The sequence below is a fragment of the Bos javanicus genome, chromosome 6 (assembly GCF_032452875.1).
Source record: "Bos javanicus breed banteng chromosome 6, ARS-OSU_banteng_1.0, whole genome shotgun sequence".
Lineage (NCBI taxonomy): Eukaryota > Metazoa > Chordata > Mammalia > Artiodactyla > Bovidae > Bos > Bos javanicus.
Window position 1 is genome coordinate 84,896,950 of NC_083873.1, and position 25,100 is coordinate 84,922,049.

Consider the following 25,100-nt stretch of genomic DNA (forward strand, 5'->3'; position numbering starts at 1 on the left):
AAATTCCAACATATGGAGGCTGAACAACACGCTGCTGAATAACCAACAAATCACAGAAGAAATCAAAAAAGAAATCAAAATTTGCATAGAAACGAATGAAAATGAAAACACAACAACCCAAAACCTGTGGGACATGGTAAAAGCAGTCCTAAGGGGAAAGTTCATAGCAATACAGGCATACTTCAAGAAACAAGAAAAAAGTCAAATAAATAACCTAACTCTGCACCTAAAGCAACTAGAAAAGGAAGAAATGAAGAACTCCAGGGTTAGTAGAAGGAAAGAAATCTTAAAAATTAGGACAGAAATAAATGCAAAAGAAACAAAAGAGACCATAGCAAAAATCAACAAAGCCAAAACCTGGTTCTTTTAAAGGATAAATAAAATTGACAAACCATTAGCCAGATTCAACAAGAAACAAAGGGAGAAAAAACAAGTCAATAAAATTAGAAATGAAAACGGAGAGATCACAACAGACAACACAGAAATACAAAGGATCATAAGAGACTACTATCAACAATTATATGCCAATAAAATGGACAACGTGGAAGAAATGGACAAATTCTTAGAAAAGTACAACTTTCCAAAACTCGACCAGGAAAAAATAGAAAATCTTAACAGACCCATCACAAGCACAGAAATTTAAACTGTAATCAAAACTCTTCCAGCAAACAAAAGTCCAGGGCCAGACGGCCTCACAGCTGAATTCTACCAAAAATTTAGAGAAGAGCTAACACCTATCCTGCTCAAACTCTTCCAGAAAATTGCAGAGCAAGATAAACTTCCAAACTCATTCCATGAGGCCACCATCACCCTAATACCAAAACCTGACAAAGATCCCACAAAAAAAGAAAACTACAGGCCAATATCACTGATGAACATAGATGCAAAAATCCTTAACAAAATTCTAGCAATCAGAACCCAACAACACATTAAAAAGATCATACACCATGACCAAGTGGGCTTTATCCCAGGGATGCAAGGATTCTTCAATATCCGCAAATCAATCAATGTAATACACCACATTAACAAATTGAAAAATAAAAACCATATGATTATCTCAATAGATGCAGAGAAAGTCTTTCACAAAATTCAACATCCATTTATGATAAAAACTCTCCAGAAAGCAGGAATAGAAGGAAAATACCTCAACATAATAAAAGCTATATATGACAAACCCACAGCAAACATTATCCTCAATGGTGAAAAATTGAAAGCATTTCCTCTAAAGTCAGGAACAAGACAAGGGTGCCCACTTTCACCATTACTATTCAACATAGTTTTGGAAGTTTTGGCCACAGCAATCAGAGCAGAAAAAGAAATAAAAGGAATCCAAATTGGAAAAGAAGAAGTAAAACTCTCACTATTTGCAGATGACATGATCCTCTACATAGAAAACCCTAAAGACTCCACCAGAAAATTACTAGAACTAATCAATGACTATAGTAAAGCTGCAGGATATAAAATCAACACACAGAAATCCCTTGCATTCCTATACACTAATAATGAGGAAACAGAAAGAGAAATTAAGGAAACAATTCCATTCACCATTGCAACGGAAAGAATAAAATACTTAGGAATATATCTACCTAAAGAAACTAAAGACCTATGTATAGAAAACTATAAAACACTGGTGAAAGAAATCAAAGAGGACACTAATAGATGGAGAAATAGACCATGTTCATGGATTGGAAGAACCAATATAGTGAAAATGAGTATACTACCCAAAGCAATTTATAGATTCAATGCAATCCCTATCAAGCTACCAACAGTATTCTTCACAGAGCTAGAACACATAATTTCACAATTTGTATGGAAATACAAAAAACCTCGAATACCCAAAGCGATCTTGAGAAAGAAGAATGGAACTGGAGGAATCAACCTACCTGACTTCAGGCTCTACTACAAAGCCACAGTTATCAAGACAGTATGGTACTGGCACAAAGACAGAAATATAGATCAATGGAACAAAATAGAAAGCCCAGAGATAAATCCACACACATATGGACACCTTATCTTTGACAAAGGAGGCAAGAATATACAATGGATTACAGACAATCTCTTTAACAAGTGGTGCTGGGAAAACTGGTCAACCACTTGTAAAAGAATGAAACTAGAACACTTTCTAACACCATACACAAAAATAAACTCAAAATGGATTAAAGATCTAAACGTAAGACCAGAAACTATAAAACTCCTAGAGGAGAAGATAGGCAAAACACTCTCCGACATACATCACAGCAGGATCCTCTATGACCAACCTCCCAGAATATTGGAAATAAAAGCAAAAATAAACAAATGGGACCTAATTAAAATTAAAAGCTTCTGCACAACTAAGGAAACTATTAGCAAGGTTAAAAGGCAGCCTTCAGAATGGGAGAAAATAATAGCAAATGAAGCAACTGACAAACAACTAATCTCAAAAATATACAAGCAACTCCTACAGCTCAACTCCAGAAAAATAAATGACCCAATCAAAAAATGGGCCAAAGAACTAAATAGACATTTCTCCAAAGAAGACATACAGATGGCTAACAAACACATGAAAAGATGCTCAACATCACTCATTATCAGAGAAATGCAAATCAAAACCACTATGAGGTACCATTTCACACCAGTGAGAATGGCTGCAATCCAAAAGTCTACAAGCAATAAATGCTGGAGAGGGTGTGGAGAAAAGGGAACTCTCTTACACTGTTGGTGGGAATGCAAACTAGTACAGCATCTATGGAGAACAGTGTGGAGATTCCTTAAAAACCTGGAAATAGAACTGCCTTATGATCCAGCAATCCCACTGCTGGGCATACACACTGAGGAAACCAGAAGGGAAAGAGACACGTGTACCCCAATGTTCATCGCAGCACTGTTTATAACCAGGACATGGAAGCAACCTAGATGTCCATCAGCAGATGAATGGATAAGAAAGCTGTGGTACATATACACAATGGAGTATTAATCAGCCATTAAAAAGAATACATTTGAATCAGTTCTAATGAAGTGGATGAAACTGGAGCCTATTATACAGAGTGAAGTAAGCCAGAAAGAAAAACACCAATACAGTATACTAACGCATATATATGGAATTTAGAAAGATGGTAACAATAACCCTGTGTATGAGACAGCAAAAGAGACACTGATGTATAGCACAGTCTTATGGACTCTGTGGGAGAGGGAGAGGGTGGGAAGATTTGGGAGAATGGCATTGAAACACGTATAATATCATGTATGAAATGAGTCGCCAGTCCAGGTTTGATGCACAATACTGGATGCTTGGGGCTGGTGCACTGGGACGACCCAGAGGGAGGGTATGGGGAGGGAGGAGGGAGGAGGGTTCAGGATGGGGAACACAGGTATACCTGTGGTGGATTCATTTTGATATTTGGCAAAACTAATACAATATTGTAAAGTTTAAAAATAAAATAAAATTAAAAAAAAATAAGTTATTGAATGAATGGGCAAGTGAAGAGACAGTAATTTCAGGAAACTATGGCTTAACATTTCTATTGCCTCTTCTCACTTAAAACCAGAGAGGAACTAGCCATCTTTAGACTGACTTTTGGTCTCTAATCTCTGTTCCACAAACAGTTTAAGTGGACTCATAGTGGCCCATGCCATGTGTCTGAGGTGACACACCAAGTATGCTATTCTCCATTTTATATGGTACTCAGTTAAAAAAAGGGAATATGAGCAGGGGCACAGTTGAAAATCATTTGGAACCTGGAATCAGAGCTTGTCAACTCTGCACTGAGTAGCAAGTGGTTGGAATGAGAGCAGGACTCCCTCTGGTGGTGCTTGCAAGCTTCACATTTTATTAGAAACCATTTTGATAAATGGGTTTCTCAGGTGGCACTAGTGATAAAGAACCCACCTGCCAATGCAGGTGACAAAAGAGACATGGGTTCAGTCTCTGGGTCAGGAAGATCCCCTGGAGGAGGGCACGGCGACCCACTCCAGTATTCTTGCCTGGAGAATCCCATGGACAGAGGAGCGTGGCAGGCTGCAGTCCATAGAGTAGTAAAAAGTCGGACACTATTGAGGCAACATAGCACAGAGCACATTGAGATGAAGTCTGGTTGATGGATGAGTCTAGGTATTCTTTTGCTCCTGGTCATAATACTAAAATCTCCTTCTTAATTTATATTCATATAAATTTCTCAACACAGTGCAAAATTTGCAAAATTTAAGCAATTTTATAAAAATATGGAGCTGACTGAAAAGACTGAAAGTCACTCAGTAGTGCCTGAGTCTTTGAACCACATGGACTATACAGTCCATGGAATTCTACAAGTCAGAATATTGGAGTAGGTAGCCCTTCCCTTTTTCAGGGGATCTTCCCAACCCCAGGATCGAACCCAGGTGTCCCGCATTCAGGCAGTTTCTTTACCAGCTGAGCCACCAGGGAAGCCCAAAAGATACTTGATTACACATACATTTTGAAATTTTACCTCCTTTTGCAGTGTTGAATGGAAAAAAATATGCATAACCTAAAAGCTGAGAGTTAGGTTTTATTTGATGGGAATATTAGGACTTGAGCCAAGAGGCAGCATCTCTGGTGACCCCGGAGAGAGCTGACTCCAAGGAGGTAGCATCACCAATTCAATGGACATGAATTTGAGCAAACTTTGGGAGTAGTGGAGGACAGAGGAGCCTGGCATGCTTCAGTCTGTAGGGTTGCAGAGTTGGACACAACTTAGTGAATGAACAGCATCAACAATGATTGTAACAGGTATGAGGTGGGATTTTGATTTGTATTTCCTGATGCTTGGTGACATGAAGTCTCTTTTCATGTACCTGTTGGCCATTTGCACGTCTTCTTTGGGAAAATTCAGTACCTCCAGTCATTTAAAAAAATTGATATTGAGTAATGAGTATATTTGTATATTAAGGCCTTATCAGATATGTACTTTTCAAAAATATTTTCCAATTTTGTAGGTTCCTTTTCAGAAGTTTTTGAGCTTGGTACAACCCCACCTGTTGAGCTTTGCATTGGTTCCTTGTATTTTTGGTGTCATATCCCAATATTTGTTTCTCAGACCCTTGTCAAAGAACTTTTCCTCCTGTTTTAAGATAGCAGCTTTATGGTTTCAGGTCTCATGTTTAAATCTTTAGTCTATTTCTTAGTCTACACTTTATCAAGGGCTGAGTATGGGAATGAAAGCAACCAGGCAACTATTTTTTTTTAAACTTTTTACTTTATATTGGGGTATAGATGATTAACAATGTTGCAATAATTTTAGGTGACCAGAGAAGGGACTTAGCCTTACATATACATGTATTCATTTCCCACATAACATTAAGCAGAGTTCCATGTGCTATACAGTAGATCTTGTTGGTTATCCAACAAGATTTTAATATAGCAGTGTGTACATGTCAATCCCAAACTCCCTAAACTATCCCTCCCCCAATCCTTCCCCTTGACAACTATAAGTTCATTTTATAAGTCTGTGAGTATCTTTCTGTTTTGTAAGTTTGTTTGTAACATTTCTTTTCAGATTTCATATATAATGGATGCCTTATGATATTTCTGCTTCTCTGTTTGACTTATTTTACTGAGGATGACAATCTCTAGATTCATCCATGTTGCTGCAAATGACATTATTTTATTCTTTTTAATGACAGAGTGATATTCCATTGTATATATGTACCTAATCTTTATCCATTCCTCTATCGATGGGCATTTAATTGTTTCCATACCTTGGCTATTGTAAACAGTGTTACAATGACAGTGCATGTATCCTTTTGGATCATGCTTTCCTCTGGATACATGCTAAGGAGTAGACTGCAGGGTCATATGGTAGCTTTAATTTTAGATTTTTAAGGAAATTTCATAAGATTCTCCACAGTGGTTGTACCAATTTAAATTCCCAATAAGGTGACTAATTTTAAAGATGATGAAAAATAGAGAATTAGGTCATGGAATCAAAAATTTTCAGAAATATCTCAGTTGTATAATATGAAGCAGGTAGCAGTTGCTATATTCCTAATTCCATAAATATTCCACTGTTAAATGAGCTAAAATGGATGAAGGCAAATGACTTGCCATGGCTTTAGGTAAAAAGTGATGCTGAGGCTGGACGGATAGTAAAATCCAAGTGTTACTGGACTCAAACATAAAACAAAGGGATGCATGTTTTGATACAATTCCAATTATTGAATAGCTTCTATAGCAAGATAAAACTATAACATTCTGCACCAAAATAGAGTAAAAATTCTGAATATCTACAAAATAATATGGATACTATGAATAGACTTGTTATTGTTCTTGTAGCTATGCACAACATGTGAAACAGTTAAATTCAATCTTTCAGTATAGCTTTTGAATTAAAATAATAAATTTCAATATATACCTTATAGCTTTATTCTCACTGAAGATTTCACCAGTTTTATTCCTGGCACGACTTATTTCTAATTTGCAAACTGGTATAAAATCACTTGAAAACAATTTTGATCTGACATGCTAAATTGTGAATTGTTGTTTTGTCACAGGGGAAGCTCATCATAACTCTTTTGTGCTGGAATAAACTGGAGGAGTTCCATCTAGGGGCATAAGGCCTTTAGCTACTCCCTTTTTTGCTTCTTTCCTGTTTTAGCAAACTTGCGGTAACAAAGGAGAAAGCATTTTGTGGTGACAAATACAACAGTTGCCACACAGGCTAGCAGGAACCCAATCACATCCAGAGAGTGGTACTGGAACCAGGTGAGGTTGTGGGCAGCTGGCCTCAGGTGCTTGGCTCCTTTGTGGCGCATGACAAACTCAATCCAGAAGACTGCTCGGTCCAGGGGCTTTATAGGCTGATTGCGTTGAATGGTGGATAACCACATAGCCTTCTCTTTGTAGCTAAAGGAAAAGCAAAGAAACATCAATTTATAAAATGACCTAGCTTGTGGGGCAATTGTTGTATTTGTTATCACCAAATGTAGTGAAACAAATATACTCACGCAGGATTGTTAATGACTTCCTTCAATGCATTGAGCAGATCTCTTGATGACATTGTTTCCAAGTCCACTCTGACAGCTGCTCCCTTGGCTTTCACTCGGGCAATGTTATCAGGTTGATCAGCAAACAAAGGAAGGCCCACCATAGGGATCCCATGGTAGATGGCCTCATAAATGCCATTGGTACCACCATGAGTTATAAAGGCTTTGGTTTTTGGGTGACCTAGAATTGAGTGAATTTCAGTAAAATTATTAATTAAAAGTCTTAAAAATAAAATGAGAAATGAGCATTATAAAGCAACTGAAATAAGCAGTGTCTTTTAGATAACATATGAAACTGTATTTAAATTGCTTAGAAATCCCTAAGTCTGCTGGAGAGGTAAGTGAAGACTTCATAAGGAGAGATGTCACTTGAACTTCACAAATGAATCCAAGATTGGTAGGTGAAAAACCTGAAAGGGAATTCTGGGTAAAAAAAAACATTTTTGCAACAAAAACAGGGAGGGCATGTCAGAAATATAATCTCTAAAACAATAATGAAGCCATTTAGTCTGATAGGAAGTGTGTCAAGGAAACAAGAAGGGTAAATGGTAGTGGCAGTGGAACCAGAGGAAGGAAAAGCTACAATTTATCTTGAAATGTGTGACCACTTGATGTAAAAGATATGGATGTTTTATGATAGAAAATGGAATGCCACAGGTAATAAAAAGAGGAACTCTTATTTTTAAGTATCATTTAAAACATCCCTAAGGAGCGCTCAAAATTCTCCAAGGCAGGCTTCAGCAATGCGTGAACTGTGAACTTCCAGATTATTAAGCTGGTTTTAGAAAAGGCAGAGGAACCAGAGATCAAATTGCCAACATCTGCTGGATCATCGAAAAAGCAAGAGAATTCCAGAAAAACATCTATTTCTGCTTTATTGACTATGCCATAGCCTTGGACTGTGTGGATCACAATAAACTGTGGAAAATTCTGAAAGAGATGGGAATACCAGACCACCTGATATGCCTCTTGAGAAACCTGTATGCAGGTCAGGAAGGAACATTTAAAACTGGATATGGAACAACAGACTGGTTCCAAATAGGAAAAGAAGTACATCAAGGCTGTATATTGTCACCCTGCTTATTTAACTTATATGTAGAGTACATCATGAGAAACACTGGGCTGGATGAAGCACAAGTTGGAATTAAGATTGCCAAGAGAAATACCAAATACCTCATATATGCAGATGACACCACCCTTATGGCAGAAAGTGAAGAAGAATTAAAGAGTCTCTTGATGAAAGTGAAAGAGGAGAGTGAAAAAGATGGCTTAAAGCTCAACATTCAGGAAAGTAAGATCATGACATCTGGTCCCATCACTTCATGGGAAATAGATGGGGAAATAGTGGAAACAGTGTCAGACTTTATTTTGGGGGGCTCCAAAATCACTGCAGATGGTGATTGCAGCCATGAAATTAAAAGATGCTTACTCTGTGGAAGGAAAGTTATGACCAACCTAGGTAGCATGTTAAAAAGCAGAGACATTACTTTGTCAACAAAGGTCTGTCTAGTCAAGGCTATGGTTTTTCCAGTGGTCATGTATGGATGTGAGAGTTGGACTATGAAGAAAGCTGAGTGCTGAAGAATTGATGTTTTTGAACTGTGGTACTGGAGAAGACTCTTCAGTGTCCCTTGGACTGCAAGGAGATCCAACCAGTCCATCCTAAAGGAGATCAGTCTTGAATATTCGTTGGAAGGGCTGATGTTGAGGCCGAGACTCCCATACTTTGGCTGCCTGATGCGAGGAGCTGACTTATTGGAAAAGATTCTGATGCTGGGAAAGATAGAGGGCAGGAGGAGAAGGGGACCATAGAGGATGAGACGGTTGGATGGCATCACCGACTCAATGGACATGAGTTTGGGTAAACTCCAGGAGTTTGTGATGGACAGGAAGGCCTGGCATACTGCGGTTCATGGGGTCACAAAGTGTCGGACATGACTGAGTGACTGAACTGAACTGAACGGAAGGAATGGAAAAGATAGGTGTAAGGAGGGAATTCAGAGACAGAACAGTGCACAGAGTTACTTAAAATTTCACAGTGAAAAGTAATTATAGCCAAAGTAAACATATCTTGCTTCTGGATGTGAAGGACGTGACCATGTATAACACAATGCTGTTAAATTTTCTCCTTTGTTTCCGCCCCCGCCCCCGCCCCCCCCTCCCCCCCCCCCCACCTCTGGGGTTGGAAATAACAATGAAGGAATAAAGTTTTCTTACTTAAACTCAAAGGAATGTTGGATGTTTGTTTCCTATTGAAGTAGTATCACTCTGCTTACCTGTTACTCATGTTTTCAATATTTTTCTGCCAAGTCTTACCAAGAAGGTCATTTTGGGGGATCCACATATACAGACGGGTATTGGGCCCTAGGGTATCTGGTTTCTTGCCATCATATCTCCATAGAACCTGTTAAGGTAAAGGAAATACCTTATTCCATGAATTAAACCTCAGAGTCATAGTGTTAAAATTTTAAGCAAATAAAATTTAAATGCCTCTGTATAACAGATAAATAAATCTGAACATAAGGCCTTAATTGATAATAACTGCTAATATACTACTTAATAGCAACACCCACAGTTGATGTGCTCATTTTTAGGTTCATTCTGAGATGGAATGCAATCATGTCACATATGATGACATAGACAAATAGGTTTTCAATGACAAATTCAAATATTTAAGAAATTTTTAGATGATCTTATTTCTAGTGCAGAAAGACTATGGCAAATTACTAATAAACCACATATTTTTGTTTTAGTTTGTATTCTAAATCTCATTTTCAAATGTATTCACCAATTTCTTTTTAACTGTTATGGAAGTGCTTACTTATATCCAAATGTTAATACAATTTATTTTATTAGAATTTTACAATTTTTGATTGCAAAGAACAAAATGCACACAAAGTGCAAATTAAGAGAAATGCTCTGCTTATTTATAGTTTATTAATAATAAGTTAATTAGGGCTGTCTAGAAAATATAACTTCATTCATATTACAAATTGTTAAACACTACTTCCAAAAAGAATGACAACTGGAATTTTTTTTTTACATAAATCCAGATTATTGGAGAAAGAAATGGCAACTGACTCCAATAATCCCACCTGGAGTATCCCATGGACAGAAGCAAGGCGGGCTACAGTCCATGGGATCATAAGAGTCAGACACGACATTGACTAAACCACCACCACCAGATTATTACCAGTATTATCATACTAGGCTTGGAAATGTTTTACCTTTAGAAAAAAAGAGTCGGTTGGTAATTTGTAAGGGACAGCAAGGCTGTTGAAAAAGTTTCAAAACTGTGTCACTAAAGTTATTCAACTGACCCTGAATGCTTCAACAATGAAGCAGAAAGCACCAACAGCATTGATTAATACGGTCTCTAGGTATCGTAGCAAAGTAAGGACCAGTTTTGTAATTCCAAGCTATTCTCATAATAGATTATAATTTATTAGTGTTTAACTTTTATTTGCTCTGTGAATGTAAAGTAACTTAGTTTTTCAGCAAAAAATTAGCATAAACAATTAAGAGAAGCCAACCTTTCTCTGACTAGCAACCTAGAAAGCAAACTGATTAGATCTGTTCCAAAACTTAGGGAATGTAAAAGGGACCAGGAATTCCTGGCAAGCACAAACTGCAAGAATCACTCCAAACTTTTATCAATATTGCTTAATATTATTGAGAGGCTACATATACCATGAAAATTCAACTCCTAAGAACATCTGTGTGTCGTGTCTTCAGGAGTCCTTCAGGAAAATGGGCAAATAACAAGACATAATTTAGTGATTTCTTTTCCTGTCCACACTACCATTACAATACCAAAATTCATACTGCATCTCTTAAATATTTTTCTTTGTGATTACAGTGTTAATCCAAATTTAATGTCAGTTGAAGACATTCTATGTACTGTTCTACCATCTACCATATATATTTTGTCTCTCTCTATATATATATATATAATCAGATAATTTGGAGATATCTTAATAGTTTGTCCTTCTTGCATAATATATCTGTAATCAGGTTTTTTACAGAATTTAATAGTTTCCTTAAGTACTCATCCACTATTAAGTTACTTTACGTACTTTTTGTGGAATCTGGGCAAGAGCTGATGCAATTACATTGACTTTTTCTTCTGTTATGTTACTGATCATTGACCCCAAAGTAAACACCACAATACCATTTTCTCCAGAGCTCTGAACAAACTCTTCCATTTCCTGTGAAAAAGAATTTACTTCATCACAAATGAGCAACAACAGCATAGCAAACAGTATTGAAAGGTTTGCCAAAAAAGAAAAAAAAAAAAACAACTAAAGAGACAAAATCAGATATAGTCTAGAAATCATTAGTTACTTTTTTTAATATCATGGTAAAATGAATACAACATAAAATTTTACCATCTTAATCATTCCTATGTGTATGGTTCGGTAATGTTAATTATATTCACATTGTGCACCAATCTCCAGAACTTTTTCATCTGGCAAAGATGGAAATTTGTACCCATTAAGAAACTCCATTTTCATCTTTCCTCAGTCCCTGGAAACCACTACTCTACTCTATATTTGCACAGATTAGTCTAGATACTTTTTTTCAAGTTGAATTGTACAGTCTGTCTTTTCACCTCTGGTTTAATTAACTTAGCATAAGATTCATTCATGTTGTGACATGTGTTCAAATTTTCCTTTAAAGACTAAGTAATACTCCATCTTTTTGTATCTACAAAATTTTATTTATTCTGTTTATGGACATTCAGTTGCTTCAACCTCTTGGCTTTTATGAATATGGTGTGAAAATATCTCATTGGGATCTTCATTTCAATTATTTTCGATATATAACCAGAAGAGGAGTTGTCAAATCATATGTATCGGTGCTAGGCTTCAACAGCACATGAAATGAGAACTCCCAGGTGTACAGGCTGGATTAGAAAAGGCAGAGAAACCAGAGATCAAATTGCCAACATCTGTTGGATTGTAGGAAAAACAAGGGAATTCCAGTGAAACATCTCCTTCTGCTTTATTGACCATGCTAAAGCCTTTGACTGTGTGGATGACAACATACTGTGGAAAATTCCTAAAGAGATGGGTATACTGCCTTACCTACATTCTGAGAAACCTGTATGCAGGACAAGAAGCAACAGTTAGAACTGGACATGGAACAACGAACTGGTTCAAAATTGGGAAAAGACTAACTCAAGACTGTATCTAGTCACTCTGCTTATTTAAGTAATAGACAGAGTATACCATGCAAAATGATAGGCTGGATGAAACATAAGCTGGATGTGTCATAAGCTATTGATATTGGGAGAAATATCAACAACCTCAGATATGCAGATGACACCACCCTAGTTACAGAAAGTGAAGAGGAGCTAAAGAGCCTCTTGAGAGTGAAAGAGGAGAGGGAAAACACTGGCTTAAAATGCAGCATTCAGAAAACTAAGATCAGGGTATTTGGTCCCATCACTTCATGGCAAATAGATGAGGAAACAATGGAAACAGTGAGAGACTTTATTTTGGGAGGCTCCAAAATCACTGTGAACAGTTACTGTAGCTATGAAATTAAAAGATGCTTGGAAGGAAAGCTGTGACAAACTTAGCATATTCAAAAGCCAAGACATCACTTTGCTAACAAAGGTCCATACACTCAAAATATGGTTTCTCCAGTAGTCATGTATTGATGAGAGAGTTGCATTATCAAGAAGGCTGAGCACCAAAGAACTGATTCGTTAAACTGTGGTGCTGGAAAAGACTGTTGAGAGTTCCCTGGATGGCAAGGAGATCAAACCAGTCAATCCTAAAGGATATCAATCCTGAATATTCATTGGAAGGTCTGATGCTTGGGCCAATACTTTGGCCAGCTGATGTGAAGAGTTAATTCAATGGAAACGACCCTGATGCCGGGAAAGATTGAGGGTGGTGGGAAGGAATGACAGAGGATGAGCTGGTTGGATAACATCATTGACTCAATGAACATGAATTTGAGCAAGCTCCAGGAGATAGTGAAGGACAGGGAAGCCTGGCATGCTGTAGTCCGTGGGGTGGCAAAGAGTCAAACACAATATAGCAACTGAATAGAAAGAGTAACCTGTATTGACAGGTTTAAATTAAGAAGTGTGTATTATTCTTACCACATACTATATAGTTAGTATATAAAGTGATTTCCTTCCTGCCCTCTTGATTCTGGAACATGCTAACTTCACATCTTTGACTTTGGTCAGTTGTGGTACTCAATATTAAACACCAAAAATTCATTTTAGAAAATTTTGAGGAAACTCCATACTGTTTCTGAAGGTGAAAGTGTTAGTTGCTCAGGCCTGTTTGACTCTTTGTGACCCCATGGACTGTAGCCTACCAGGCTCCTCTGTCCATGGAGTTCTCCAGGCAAGAACACCAGAGTGGTTTGTCATGTACTTCTCCAGGGGATGTTTCCTACCCAAGGATCAAACCTGGGTCTCCCCCATTGCAGGCAGGTCCTTTGCCATCTGAGCTACCATGGAAGCCCCTACTGTTTTTAGTAACACCTGTCTTTTTTAGCAGATGACATCCCTGAAGTCCTTGGGAAGGAAATGGATGAGATGAGATCAATTTCTTCTATTATGTGTATTTGTACAAACGTGTTTGTGTATAAGCGGGAAATGAGATAGAGCCAATACACAGTGGTGACAAGGAGATACTGTGAAACAATATTATAGAGAGACTCTTCATCAGTTATGTTATTAATTACTAATCGATTCTTGGAAATTTACAGTGCAGGGTTCATTTCACCTCTAATTCTTTATTACTATAGATTTACTAAATCATTTATTTATTTCAGACAGATTTTCTGAAGAATTATTTTAAATTTTAGTTTATTCATTATGATTTCATTTTCTTTACTGTGAGCACTAAGAAAAATCCATGATTCAAATTTGTTTATGTCTGTCATTCTCTCATTTTCTTACATGAAACTTTGTCATAATTTCCCCAACTCTGTCTCGCTAAATTATTAATTACTGATATTGAAGAGTCTGGCTTGTAGTTTGAAAGTTCTATGAAACCGTCCTATGACTCTTATATATAACCCAGAGATATGCTTGAATAGCAAAGTCAGACATGATTTAGCAATTGAACAACAATAGCAATGCTGGAGCAGTTACATTTTTGAGTTACCATATTACTGGGTTTGTTTATATATGACATCCTTTGTCATGAACTAATATTGTATAATTGATGTCACAGTAGAATGTGCTATGTGTAACCACTGTGAGGGAACCTAACATCATTACCTCAGTCCCCCCAGGAGCACAGTGGGAGAAATACCCTTTGGCCTTCTGCAGTAGAGGTCTGGTCACATTTTAAGTTCACTTCAAACTAAATAAAGCTCCTCAGAAGTTCAGTTCAGTCACTCAGTCATGTCCGACTCTGTGACCCCATGGACTGCAGCATGCCAGCTCCTAGTGAATCCGTATTTTCCTGCAACTGTTTCTGAATTATTTTGTCTTGTGATTCTTGACTCCACTTCATTTTTTAAAATTGTTGCATTTTATTCTACTATTAACAGAGAAATTCCACATTTCTCAATATACTCTACTACAAAAAATATAAATGAGCAAAATTTTCCTGGATATCTGATGTAATCCATGCACTCACCTTTTCTTATTTCTTTCTTCTGTTCTAAATTCACTATTCTTTTCTCTCTTGAGATAATGACTGAACACCTCTATCATAGAATATATACTTTCTGATCTTAATTTTTGGCATAAATTTTTTTTCAAAACTATTTTTAACAGAAAAAAGAAACAAAAAAAATGTTCAGACTTTAATACTGCAGACTACATATTGTTAGCACATTTTTCAGAATTTAATTTGACCCTAATGATATCAGTCACAGTGGTAAGGTCACTAAATTTTCCTATGTCTCACATAGTGCATCCAGGTAATGTATGCATTCTAGTGACCTATAGCAGGATTTAAAGTTACTTGTCTTCAGTGTTTCCTCTCAATGACTTGCTACCCAATGGTGCTTCATCTATACTCTGAAAAATGCATCTGTTTGTTATTATTATAATATATTCTCTTTTCACAAATTAATTACTGATATGTACTGGCTAGTCTCGTTCCCTGATAATTTTTATGAAAATAATACAGTCTTATTGCAAAAAAAAAAAAAAAATGCAAAAGCATAGAAAATTAAAACAAGAATAGATTTACTAAACTCTCTATCCAGGAATTCCTTAGTTTCAAATTCACATGTTTTTATAAGAAATTGAAATATATCTTATACAGAAAATATTATATAATTTCAGAACTATAACTTAATTTGATACTTTATATTTTCTAATGTGATTGCCATTTTATTATTTATTGAAACTCTATTATGTCTAGTAATTATCATTACTTTTTGTGGTGAGTATTATTAAGATATAGTCCCTTGGAAAATATGATTATAATATTATACTGTTGTGTATATTCACTGTTCTGTAGTTTATATCTCTAGGACTTATTTATTACAAGATGCAAACTTGTACTCTTAAATATCTCTCCTATTCTCTTGTCCTTTAGTCCTTGGTAATCTTTATATTACTTCTGTTTTTACAAGTTTGGCATTTTTAGATTCTGGGTCCAAGTGATATCATACATTGTTTTTTCTGTTTTTTCAAAAAGATAAATAAAACTGACAACATCTGACTGTATTTACCAAGGAAAAAGGATTCAAAACATGAAAATGAAATAGGAGACATTACAACTGATATGACAAAAATTTGTAGACTCATAACAAACAACTATGATGAATTACATGATAACAAACTACACATTGGAAAAGAATAGACAGCTTCCTAGAAACACACAATCTAAATAACCAAGACTGAATCAGGAAGAAATAGAAAATCTGAACTGTCATAATGAGTAAAGATATTGAATCAGAAATCAAAAATCTCCTAGCACACAAAACTCAGAACCAGATGCGTTCACTGATAAATCATATGACTATTTAAAGAAAATTAATGTTAGTCCTTCAGAAAAATCTTCCACAAAATTAAGGGGTTGGAGGGAACGTTTTCAAACTCATTCTACAAGGTGAGCATTACCCTGATACTAAATAGATAAGCACATTACAAGAAAAAAACTACAGGCGAATATCCAGACTGAATGTATATGCAAAGATTATCACTAAAATATCAGCAAACTGAATTTAAGAATATATTTAAAAGATTATATACCATCAGCAATGGAATATTTCTCTGGGATGTAATATGGTCCAATATACCCCCAAAATATTTGTAATACATTGCAATAATAGAATGAAATATAAAATAACTTGGTCATTTTAACAGATGTACAAAAAAAAAAAAAAAAAAGCATTTGAAAAGATTCAGCATTCTTTCACGATAGAAACCCTCATTTTTTAGGTATAGAGGGAACATACCTCAATGCCCAAAGCTAACATCAGAGAAGGCGATGGCAACCCACTCCAGTTCTTTTGCCTGGAAAATGACATGGACAGAGCGGCCTGGTGGGCTGCAGTCCATGGGGTCGCTAGGAGTCAGACACGACTGAGCGACTTCACTTTATTTTTTCACTTTCATGCATTGGAGAAGGAAATGGCAACCCACTCCAGTGTTCTTGCCTGGAGAATCCCAGGGACGGGGGAGCCTGGTGGGCTACCATCTATGGAGTCGCAGAGAGTTGGACACGACTGAAGCAACTTAGCAGCAGCAGCAAAGCTAACACTATCCTCAACAGTGAAAACTTGAAAGCTTTTTGTGCAAGACCAGGAACAAGAAAAGGATGCCACTCTTACATTGATTCAACACTGTACTAGAAATCCTAGTTAGAATAACTAGGCAACACAAAAAATAAAAGGCTTCTTAATCAGAAAGGAGGGCTTCTCAGTGGTAAAGAATCTTCCTGCCAATGCAGTAGATGTAGGAAACGCAGGTTCATCCCTGGGTCAGGAAGATTCCCTGGAAGTGGAAATGGCAATGCATACCAGTACAGTAGCCTGGAAAATTCCATGAACAGAAGAGGCTGGTTGAAGGGGGTAGCCTATAGTTCAGAGGGTTGCAAAGTCAGACACAACTGTGTACTTGAGCACACATGCATGCACAACAGAAAAAAGAAGTAAAATTGTCAGTTTTTTTGCAGATGGCATAGATTTTAGCACAGAAAAAATAGATTTAACCACAAAACTGAGCTAACCAGCTATTCAGTAAAGTTGCATGATATAAAATCAATATAGAGAAATCAGTTACATTTGTATGTACTATGAATGGAAAAGCTACCCCATTTACAATAGGACTAAAAATAAGAAAATAACTAGAAATGTAACCAGTAAAGTGAAAGATCTTTACAGTGGTAACTCTAAGACTTTGTTGAAAGAAATAGAAGAAAACATAAATAAATGGAAAGATATCCTATGTTCATGGATCAGGATATTTATATTGTTAAAATATCCATGCTACCCAAAGCCAAAGGCATCACACCTCCAAATTTCAAATTATAGTACAAAATTGAAGTTGCTCAGTCGTGTCTGACTGTTGTGACCACATGGACTATAGCCTGCCAGGTTCTTGCATCCATGGGATTTTCCAGGAAAGAATACTGGAGTGGCTTGCCATTTCCTTCTCCAGAGGATCTTCCCAACCCAGGGATCGAACCCAGGTCTCTAGCATTGAAGGCAGATTCTTCACCAGCTGAGCCACACGGGAAGCCCATCTACTTTGCTATGGTACAAAGGGATAGCATTTAAAGCAATATGGTACTGGCCTATAAATGCACACATACCAATGAAGCATAATACAGGGTCTAGAAAAAATCCCTGCATATATAGCCAACCAAAATTCAACAAAGGAGCCAAGATACCCAATAGGGAAAAAATAATCACTTCTTTTACTTTTGAAAAACCTGAGTAAACGTAGGCAAAAAAATGAAATGAGACCCCTATCTCACACCCTCAAAATATTACTTCAGATTTATCAAAGACTTAAGCATAACACCAGATACCATAATACTTTTAAAGAAAATGTAGAGATGATCTTCCTTAAAAGTAGTCTTGAAAGTGATTGTTTTTGAATATGACATTAAAAAAAAATCAACAAGTGGAACTACATCAAACTTAAAAGTTTCTGCACAACAAAAGAAACAATCAACAAAATGAAAACACAAACTACAGAATGGGAGAAAAATTTCACAATTACACACTGAGTGAGGAACTAAGGTCCAAAATATATATAGCACTCACAAAACTCAGTAGCAACAAAAAAATCAATTAAAGAATAGGCAGATAAACAAAACAGACATTTTTCAAAAAGACATCCAAATAGGTAGTTATCAATATCACTAATTATCAGAGAAATGCAAATCAAAGTTAGAAAGTCTACACCAAGAAGAGAAAAATGTTAATGAGAATGTGAAGAAAAGTGAATGCTTTTACACTGGCAATGGGAATGTAAATTGGTTCCACCTTTACCAAAAACAAAATGAAATTTCCTCAAAAAATTAAAAATAGATCTACTGTATGATCCAGCAGTTCTACTTCTGTGTATATAACCAACGGAAATAAAAACAAGGTAGATGAAATACATGCACTCCCATGTTTAGTGCAACAATATTCACAATAATCAAGGGAACAACTTAAGTGCCCATCAATGGATGAATCAATAAAAATGATGTGATAAATATATACACAAACATGAACACACACACTCAGAATATAATATTAACACCAGTGAGAAAGAAGGAAATCCTGCCATTTTTAACAACCTGAATAAACATAGAGGACATTATGCTAAAATTTGTGTTTTCATTCTAATCTTTATTCTACTCCTATCATTAAATGTGCATTTGATACATATATTTTGAAAATTGTAATTCCAGCTTATATTATGTTTTATCCTAGAAGAAAACTGTGATCTTATTATATTTATTTTTTCCAACTAAACCTCATAGCTGACAGTGTAATTAAGCATTCTTTGATGAAATCATTGTAATGTTATGATGTAAGCATTTATAAATTATTTAACCATTGCTTTATTTCTAGTGTTGACATTTTTGAATTATTGCCCAAAATATTGTTAGGATATCTTGATTATTTTCTCTGTATAGTTTCATATAAGTATATTATGAACCCAAAATCTATAAGCATTTTTACGACTTGATGCATTTTGTCAAATATTCTAATTCTTTAAAAAGTGCAGAAATTTTCTAGAATCCAATAATTACTGGAAAAGTTAGTAGTGTGAATAAACAGTTTCCTTATGCGATTAAGTCCTTACAGTCATTAGTTGGAATTAAATATTGTTTCTTCAGCTTGATAATAATAGCAAATATTGCTAATTTATCATGATTATACTACTATTCATGTTTCCCTTCATTCTTCTTTCTCCTCTCCTAACCTCCCCTCTTACTAACATTATCACTTTCCTGAAATGAAAAAGTGGAAATTTAAAAAATAGGGTTAGATAGTACAGAACTTTCACTATCTTATCTCAGCCTTTGGACTCTGGGAAGGTTACTATAGGTAATCCAAACAGTTTGCAATTAAAACAGATATTACATGCTGCTATATCTAAAATGGATAACCAGCAAGGATCTAAATGATAACATAGGAAACTCTGCTCAATATTAAGTGGCAGCCTAGATGGGAAGGGAGTTTTTGGGAAAATGGAGACATGTATGTGCATGGCTGAGTTCCTTTCCAATAAAGTTGGAATCAGTTTAAAAAACAGAGAGAAAAAAAACAACAGATATTGAATTTTACCCTTGTAAAAGATATCAATTTCATTTTGCCACCAATAAAGACTAGACAAAAATGGTCTATTAAGGGTTCACAGGACCTCCCTGGTGGCCCAGTGTCTAAGAATCCTCCTGGCAGTGCAGGGAATGTGTGTTTGATCCCTGGTTTGGGACGATCTCACATGCCTCAGGGCATCCCCAGGGGCAACTAAGCACGAGCACCACAACTACTGACCCTGCAAGTCTAGAGCCTGCAAGCCACCTCGCTGCAACTAGAGAAAGTCGGTGCAGCAACGAAGACCCGGTATGAATAACATTTGATTAATTTTTAAAAAGAGACCACAAAACAGTTGGCTAAAGATTACTTGCTTTCTATTTATGTCTTAAGTCAATTTAAAACAGACTAGATTCTTGCTTTCTTTCATAAGGATTATTACCCTATAAATAGAATTCCTTATATTTTGAAACTACAGATGGTTTTAGATTCAATTGGTAGAAATTGTGGGCCCCCCTTTTTTTTAAAAAAAAAAAGAAATCTGTGCATTATTTATGGTTCTTATATATGCAGGGTAAATTTTCTCTGGGTACATTCTGTTAAGCATCTATGATGTTGAGACCTGCATTCCTTAAGGGAACTTTTACTGAGGTTTTCTAAAGGGTTCTGGATAAAACTCATGAGAGTCCCTTGGACTGCAAGGAGTCAATTCCAGTTAATCCTGAAGTCAATCAACCCTGAATATTCTTTGGAAGGACTGATGCTGAAGCTGAAACTCCAGCACTTTGGCTACTTGATGTGAAGAGCCAACTCATTAGAAAAGACCCTGATTCTGGGAAAGATTGAGGGCATGAAGAGAAGAGGACGACAGAGGATGAGATGATTGGATGGCATCACCTACTCAACGACATGAGTTTGAGGAAACCGCCAGGAGATGGTAAAGGACAGGGAAGCTTGGTGTGCTGCAGTCCGTGGGGTAGCAAAGAGTCAGACATGAATGAGCAATTGAACAATAAGAGGATTAGTGTAGGCAGAAAACATCTGTTCTATTATGATAGATGGAGTTATCTCTTTTATGCTGTAAGATGTAAACCACTGGGATTTCAAACAAAGAATGGTTTAAATGCTGATGTGAAAGCAAGTAAGGGTTGGATTTAGCTGCAAATTACTAAGGCAACATTTATATTGGTGAAGAAGATTTTTCATTTTATCTAGAGCACTGGTAAGGAGCCTCAATACTTACCAAAAAATTTTTACATCTTGCTCATCTGATTGCCAAAACCTTTAAATTCTTAATATTAAAAAAAGTTTAAATGTCAATTAAACTTTATTTAAAGTAAATTTTGTTGAATTTATTGAATTATATTTATTACCTTTTAATTAAGTTAACTTTTAAAATTTGCTTTTAAAAGATTCCATGGGATATCTATTCTCTGACAGTTTGCTGAATAATATAATCTTGATGATTAGGACTATCATTGCAATTTCAATTAGAAATTAGATCTATGTGGCTGGCACACATTGGATTATTGACAGTATGTTATAGTAACAAAATAAAAATAATAAAAATAATATTTCTTCTGGATCACTGAGTATGGGCCAATGACATTTTAGATATTTCACATGTATTAACACATTTTTTCCCTCAAGGACAACATGAGGTTGGTGTTATTATTATAAATTAGTGTGGTTATATCTCTATGAACATTTTTGTCTAGTTTTCCATCACTGCCTATATCCTGCAACAATCTACTAAATGGTGTCCCTTTCCACTCTTGCCCCTTTACAATCCAACCCTGTGACTATATCCTGTGATTGTTTTTTTTAATGTGATCATCTCTCCCTTTTCTTCACCCTTTTAATTTTCTCCCTTATGTCCTACTAGATGTGCCAAACTTCTTATAATTATGTGTCTGGAACCTAACTCTCCAGCATTTTCTGCCTCTTTACTCAGCCTCTTCCTGTTTAGACTGAACTTGGACTTCTTGGGAACTGACACTCCTATGCTTTTCTTTTGTATCTTCCTCTACCTTCAGTTCAGTTCAGTTAAGTAGAGTTCAGTCACTCAGTCATGCCCAACTCTTTGTGACCCAATGGATTTCCTACTTTAGCATTCCAGTCCCCTATAATGAAAAGGATATCTTTTTTGAATGTTAGTTCTAGAAGATCTTGTAGGTCTTCATAGAACTGTTCAACTTCAGCTTCTTCAGCCTTACTGGTTGGGGCATAGACTTGGATTACTGTGATATTGAATGGTTGGAATATCAGAGATTGAACAGAGATCAATCAGAGGTTGATGGAAATAAACAGAGATCATTCTTGGAAATGAACAGAGATCATTCTGTCGTTAATGAGATTGTATCCAAGTATTGCATTTCGGACTCTTTTGTTGACTATGATGACTACTCCATTTCTTCTAAGGGATTCTTGCCTAAATAAGTAGATATAATGGTCATCTGAGTTAAATTCACCCATTCCCATCCATTTTAGTTTGCTGATTCCTAAAATGTTGATATTCCTTACCTTCAATTATTCCTGAGCATCCTTTAGATTTAACCTTAATTATCAATGTCTCCAAGATATTTACAGGAGAAATATTAATAACCTCAGATATGCAGATGACACCACCCTTATGGCAGAAAGTGAAGAAGAACTGAAGAGCCTCTTGAAGGTGAAAGAGGAGAGTGAGAAAGTTGGCTTAAAGCTCAACATTCAGAAAACTTAGATAATGGCATCTGGTCCCATCACTTCATGGCAAACAGGGAAACAGTGGCTGACTTTATTTTTCTGGGTGCCAAAATCACTGAAGATGGTGATTGCAGCCATGAAATTAAAAGACTCTTACTCCTTGGGCAGAGGGTAATGACCAACCTCGACAGTATATTAAAAAGCAGAGATATTACTTCTCCAACAAAGGTCCATCTAGTCAAGGCTATGGTTTTTCCAGTAGTCATGTATGGATGTGAGAGTTGGACTATAAAGAAAGCTGAGCACCAAAGAATTGATGCTTTTGAACTGTGGTTTTGGAGAAGACTCTTGAGAGTCCCTTGGACTTCAAGGAGATCCAACCAGTCCATTCTAAAGGAGATCAGTCCTGGGTTTTCATTGGAAGGAATGATGTTGAAGCTGAAACTCCAATACTTTGGCCACCTGATGCAAAGAGCTGACTCATTGGAAAAGACCCTGATGCTGGGAAAGATTGAGAGCAGGAGGAGAAAGGGATGATAGAGGATAAGATGGTTGGATGGCATCATCAACTCAATGGACATGGATTTGGGTGGACTCCGGGAGTTGGTGATTGAAAGGGAGGCCTGGTGCACTGCGGTTCATGGGGTCGCAAAGAGTTGGACACGACTGAGCGACTGAATTGACTGACAAGATATTTTCTATGATTCCTGCTGGATGTTTCTTTGATATTTTCATCTTTCCTTGTAGTAACACATTTTATTATTTGCTCTCATTCTGTCTTTCTAGGTAGAGTGTCAGGTGGCAGAAACTGTGCCCACACCATTCCTCTGGATTTTAGCACTATACTTGTCCCTTTTTATTTAATTCTTTAATGACTATTTGATTCTCTATTATGTACTGAATTATCAAGGCCTTGATTTAACTGACATAGTCTCAAAGTCTCCCAGGTATCCCACTTTATTTTGCAATGATAATGAAATTCAAGTACTTGTGTTGGTATGGAAATATATCAGTTTCTAACTGAAAGGTCACTTTATCCAGCTTCCCATATATGATTCACTGTAATCAAAATTCTAGAATTTTGTAAGATTATTCTTATTGAAAATGCAAAGTTAACAAAGCACAACAAAGAAGAGTAGGTGACCTGAGGCAGGGGTTTGGCAGGTTTGCAGTGGAGGCCTCCAACAAATTCAAAATTTGGCAGCACTGGGCGAGGAAATTCAAAATCCCAGTAGGTTCGAATGAGCCACATATCAGCTTTTCCAACTGTCTCTAATAATGTAGTGGGTCTTCCTTAAACGAAAAGCAAAAACAAAATAACAGCAAATATTAGATCAAATGAAAATATTACCATGTTAGGTAATATGGGGATAGGAATTTGGAATAATATAGAGAAAGATATTTGAAAGTGTATGTTCTTTGATAAAGCAAATATATATGTGTGTGTGTGTGTGTGTGTACATATAATATGATATGATATAATGAAATATGATCTGGAAATGTATGCATACATTGAATAATATAATATATATTATGGAAAATGAGCTACACAAGTAAAAACAATTTCTAAATGCTATCTAGATACTTGCACTACAAATGTGTTTGTAATCCCTTAATTTACTTGTCTTCATTTATCAAGATATTTTATGAGGTTTCCAGTGACGTTTTTAAGTTGAAAGATGAAGTTTCATGAGTTACGTATATAATTGTTTGGAGATATCCTAAGTGCTTCAATTTGTGGTTTACAATTTCCTGGAGTGTCCTGTACTAGTAAGGGGCCACAAGGTTCTACGTTACCCTATGATTTAAGTGTTTCCATAATATTTATGGGATTGATGGGTCATTTTGTATTTTCATTCCCTCATTTCCTTGTAAAAGACAAATCCTGTGGGTTTATGTTTATGTGGTCACCTTCGAAGGCACTTGGAAAATTAGGACTTCATGCTACCAACCAAAAAGATGACTTACCCAGTACTTCACTGTAAAACTCGTTCCATGTCTTCTCATCAAACATTTGGAACCAGAAGTCAAAATAAAGTACATATATCATATTTTTGACCCTTTCCATGAATGTCATGTGATCACTTAATGCTGAAAATATAACAGGCACATAGGATGGTGGGAATGAAAGTTTTCCACTATATTTTTCAAACAAATAGCCAGGCGAAAAACGGAGACTGTACACTAAAGGTATTCTAAGTACCTCAGTCAGCAGCTCACCACAGGGTCCAGCGGCATCTGCAAGAAGGACATCAAACCTTGATTCCTGTAGTTTTGTCATAAGTTTCTTTTTTGAAACAACTTCTTTACAGATTTTCATAAGCATTCCAGAAAATTCAAAAATTAAGCTTTTCAATTCTCCCAATGATGAAACATTTGTCCAAAATGAATTTTTTGCCATATAAGTCCATTTTTCAATCAAATTCTTGATAGCATTCTCAAAATCATCTTTAGTTAAAGATACAGGGAAAATCTCAAACTTAAAAGCAGATGGTTTGTTGGCATCAGTAATAGTGGAAGCTGAAGATATTAGAACAGTCACCTCATGACCCCTCATGACTAGTTCATCCAGAACTGCCTTCATATTCATCCAATGACTAAATTCCACTGGCCACACCAGCACCTTTCCACAACTCCCAGAGCTAAAATAGCAAGTCAGCTGTAGTAGCAGCAGAAGTGAGAGCGATTTCATAGACATTTTGCTCACATGCAGTACTTAAAAAGTACTCTGTACTTTTGGT

The 25,100-nt window shown here is 36.2% G+C and overlaps 1 protein-coding gene across 2 annotated transcripts; it reads right to left on the reverse strand.

Moving 5' to 3' along the window:
• Positions 1–5,109: 5,109 nt before the first annotated feature.
• LOC133249626 (UDP-glucuronosyltransferase 2B17-like) lies at positions 5,110–25,100 on the reverse strand. Of its 2 annotated transcripts, XM_061420350.1 has the most exons (7): positions 24,902–25,088; positions 24,328–24,597; positions 23,504–23,652; positions 11,052–11,183; positions 9,292–9,379; positions 6,937–7,156; positions 5,130–6,835 (listed from the first exon to the last, which is right to left on the reverse strand). In XM_061420350.1, the coding sequence occupies exons 2-7, from the start codon at positions 24,434–24,436 to the stop codon at positions 6,556–6,558; spliced, it is 978 nt and encodes a 325-aa protein (XP_061276334.1). In that variant the 5' UTR covers positions 24,437–24,597; positions 24,902–25,088; the 3' UTR covers positions 5,130–6,555. The 2 variants fall into 2 exon arrangements, with proteins under 2 accessions (XP_061276333.1, XP_061276334.1); XM_061420349.1 differs by having other exon boundaries at positions 5,110–6,835; positions 24,328–25,100.

Excerpts from the sequence above, each read along its gene's own strand:
- LOC133249626 (XM_061420349.1), bottom strand. The coding sequence starts at position 25,057 with ATGTCTATGAAATCGCTCTCACTTCTGCTGCTACTACAGCTGACTTGC. Across the intron at positions 23,653-24,327 it reads GTTTTACAGTGAAGTACTGG|GAAGACCCACTACATTATTA; the intron begins GTAAGTCATCTT and ends TTTTCGTTTAAG. Across the intron at positions 7,157-9,291 it reads CCCCCAAAATGACCTTCTTG|GTCACCCAAAAACCAAAGCC; the intron begins GTAAGACTTGGC and ends ACTCAATTCTAG.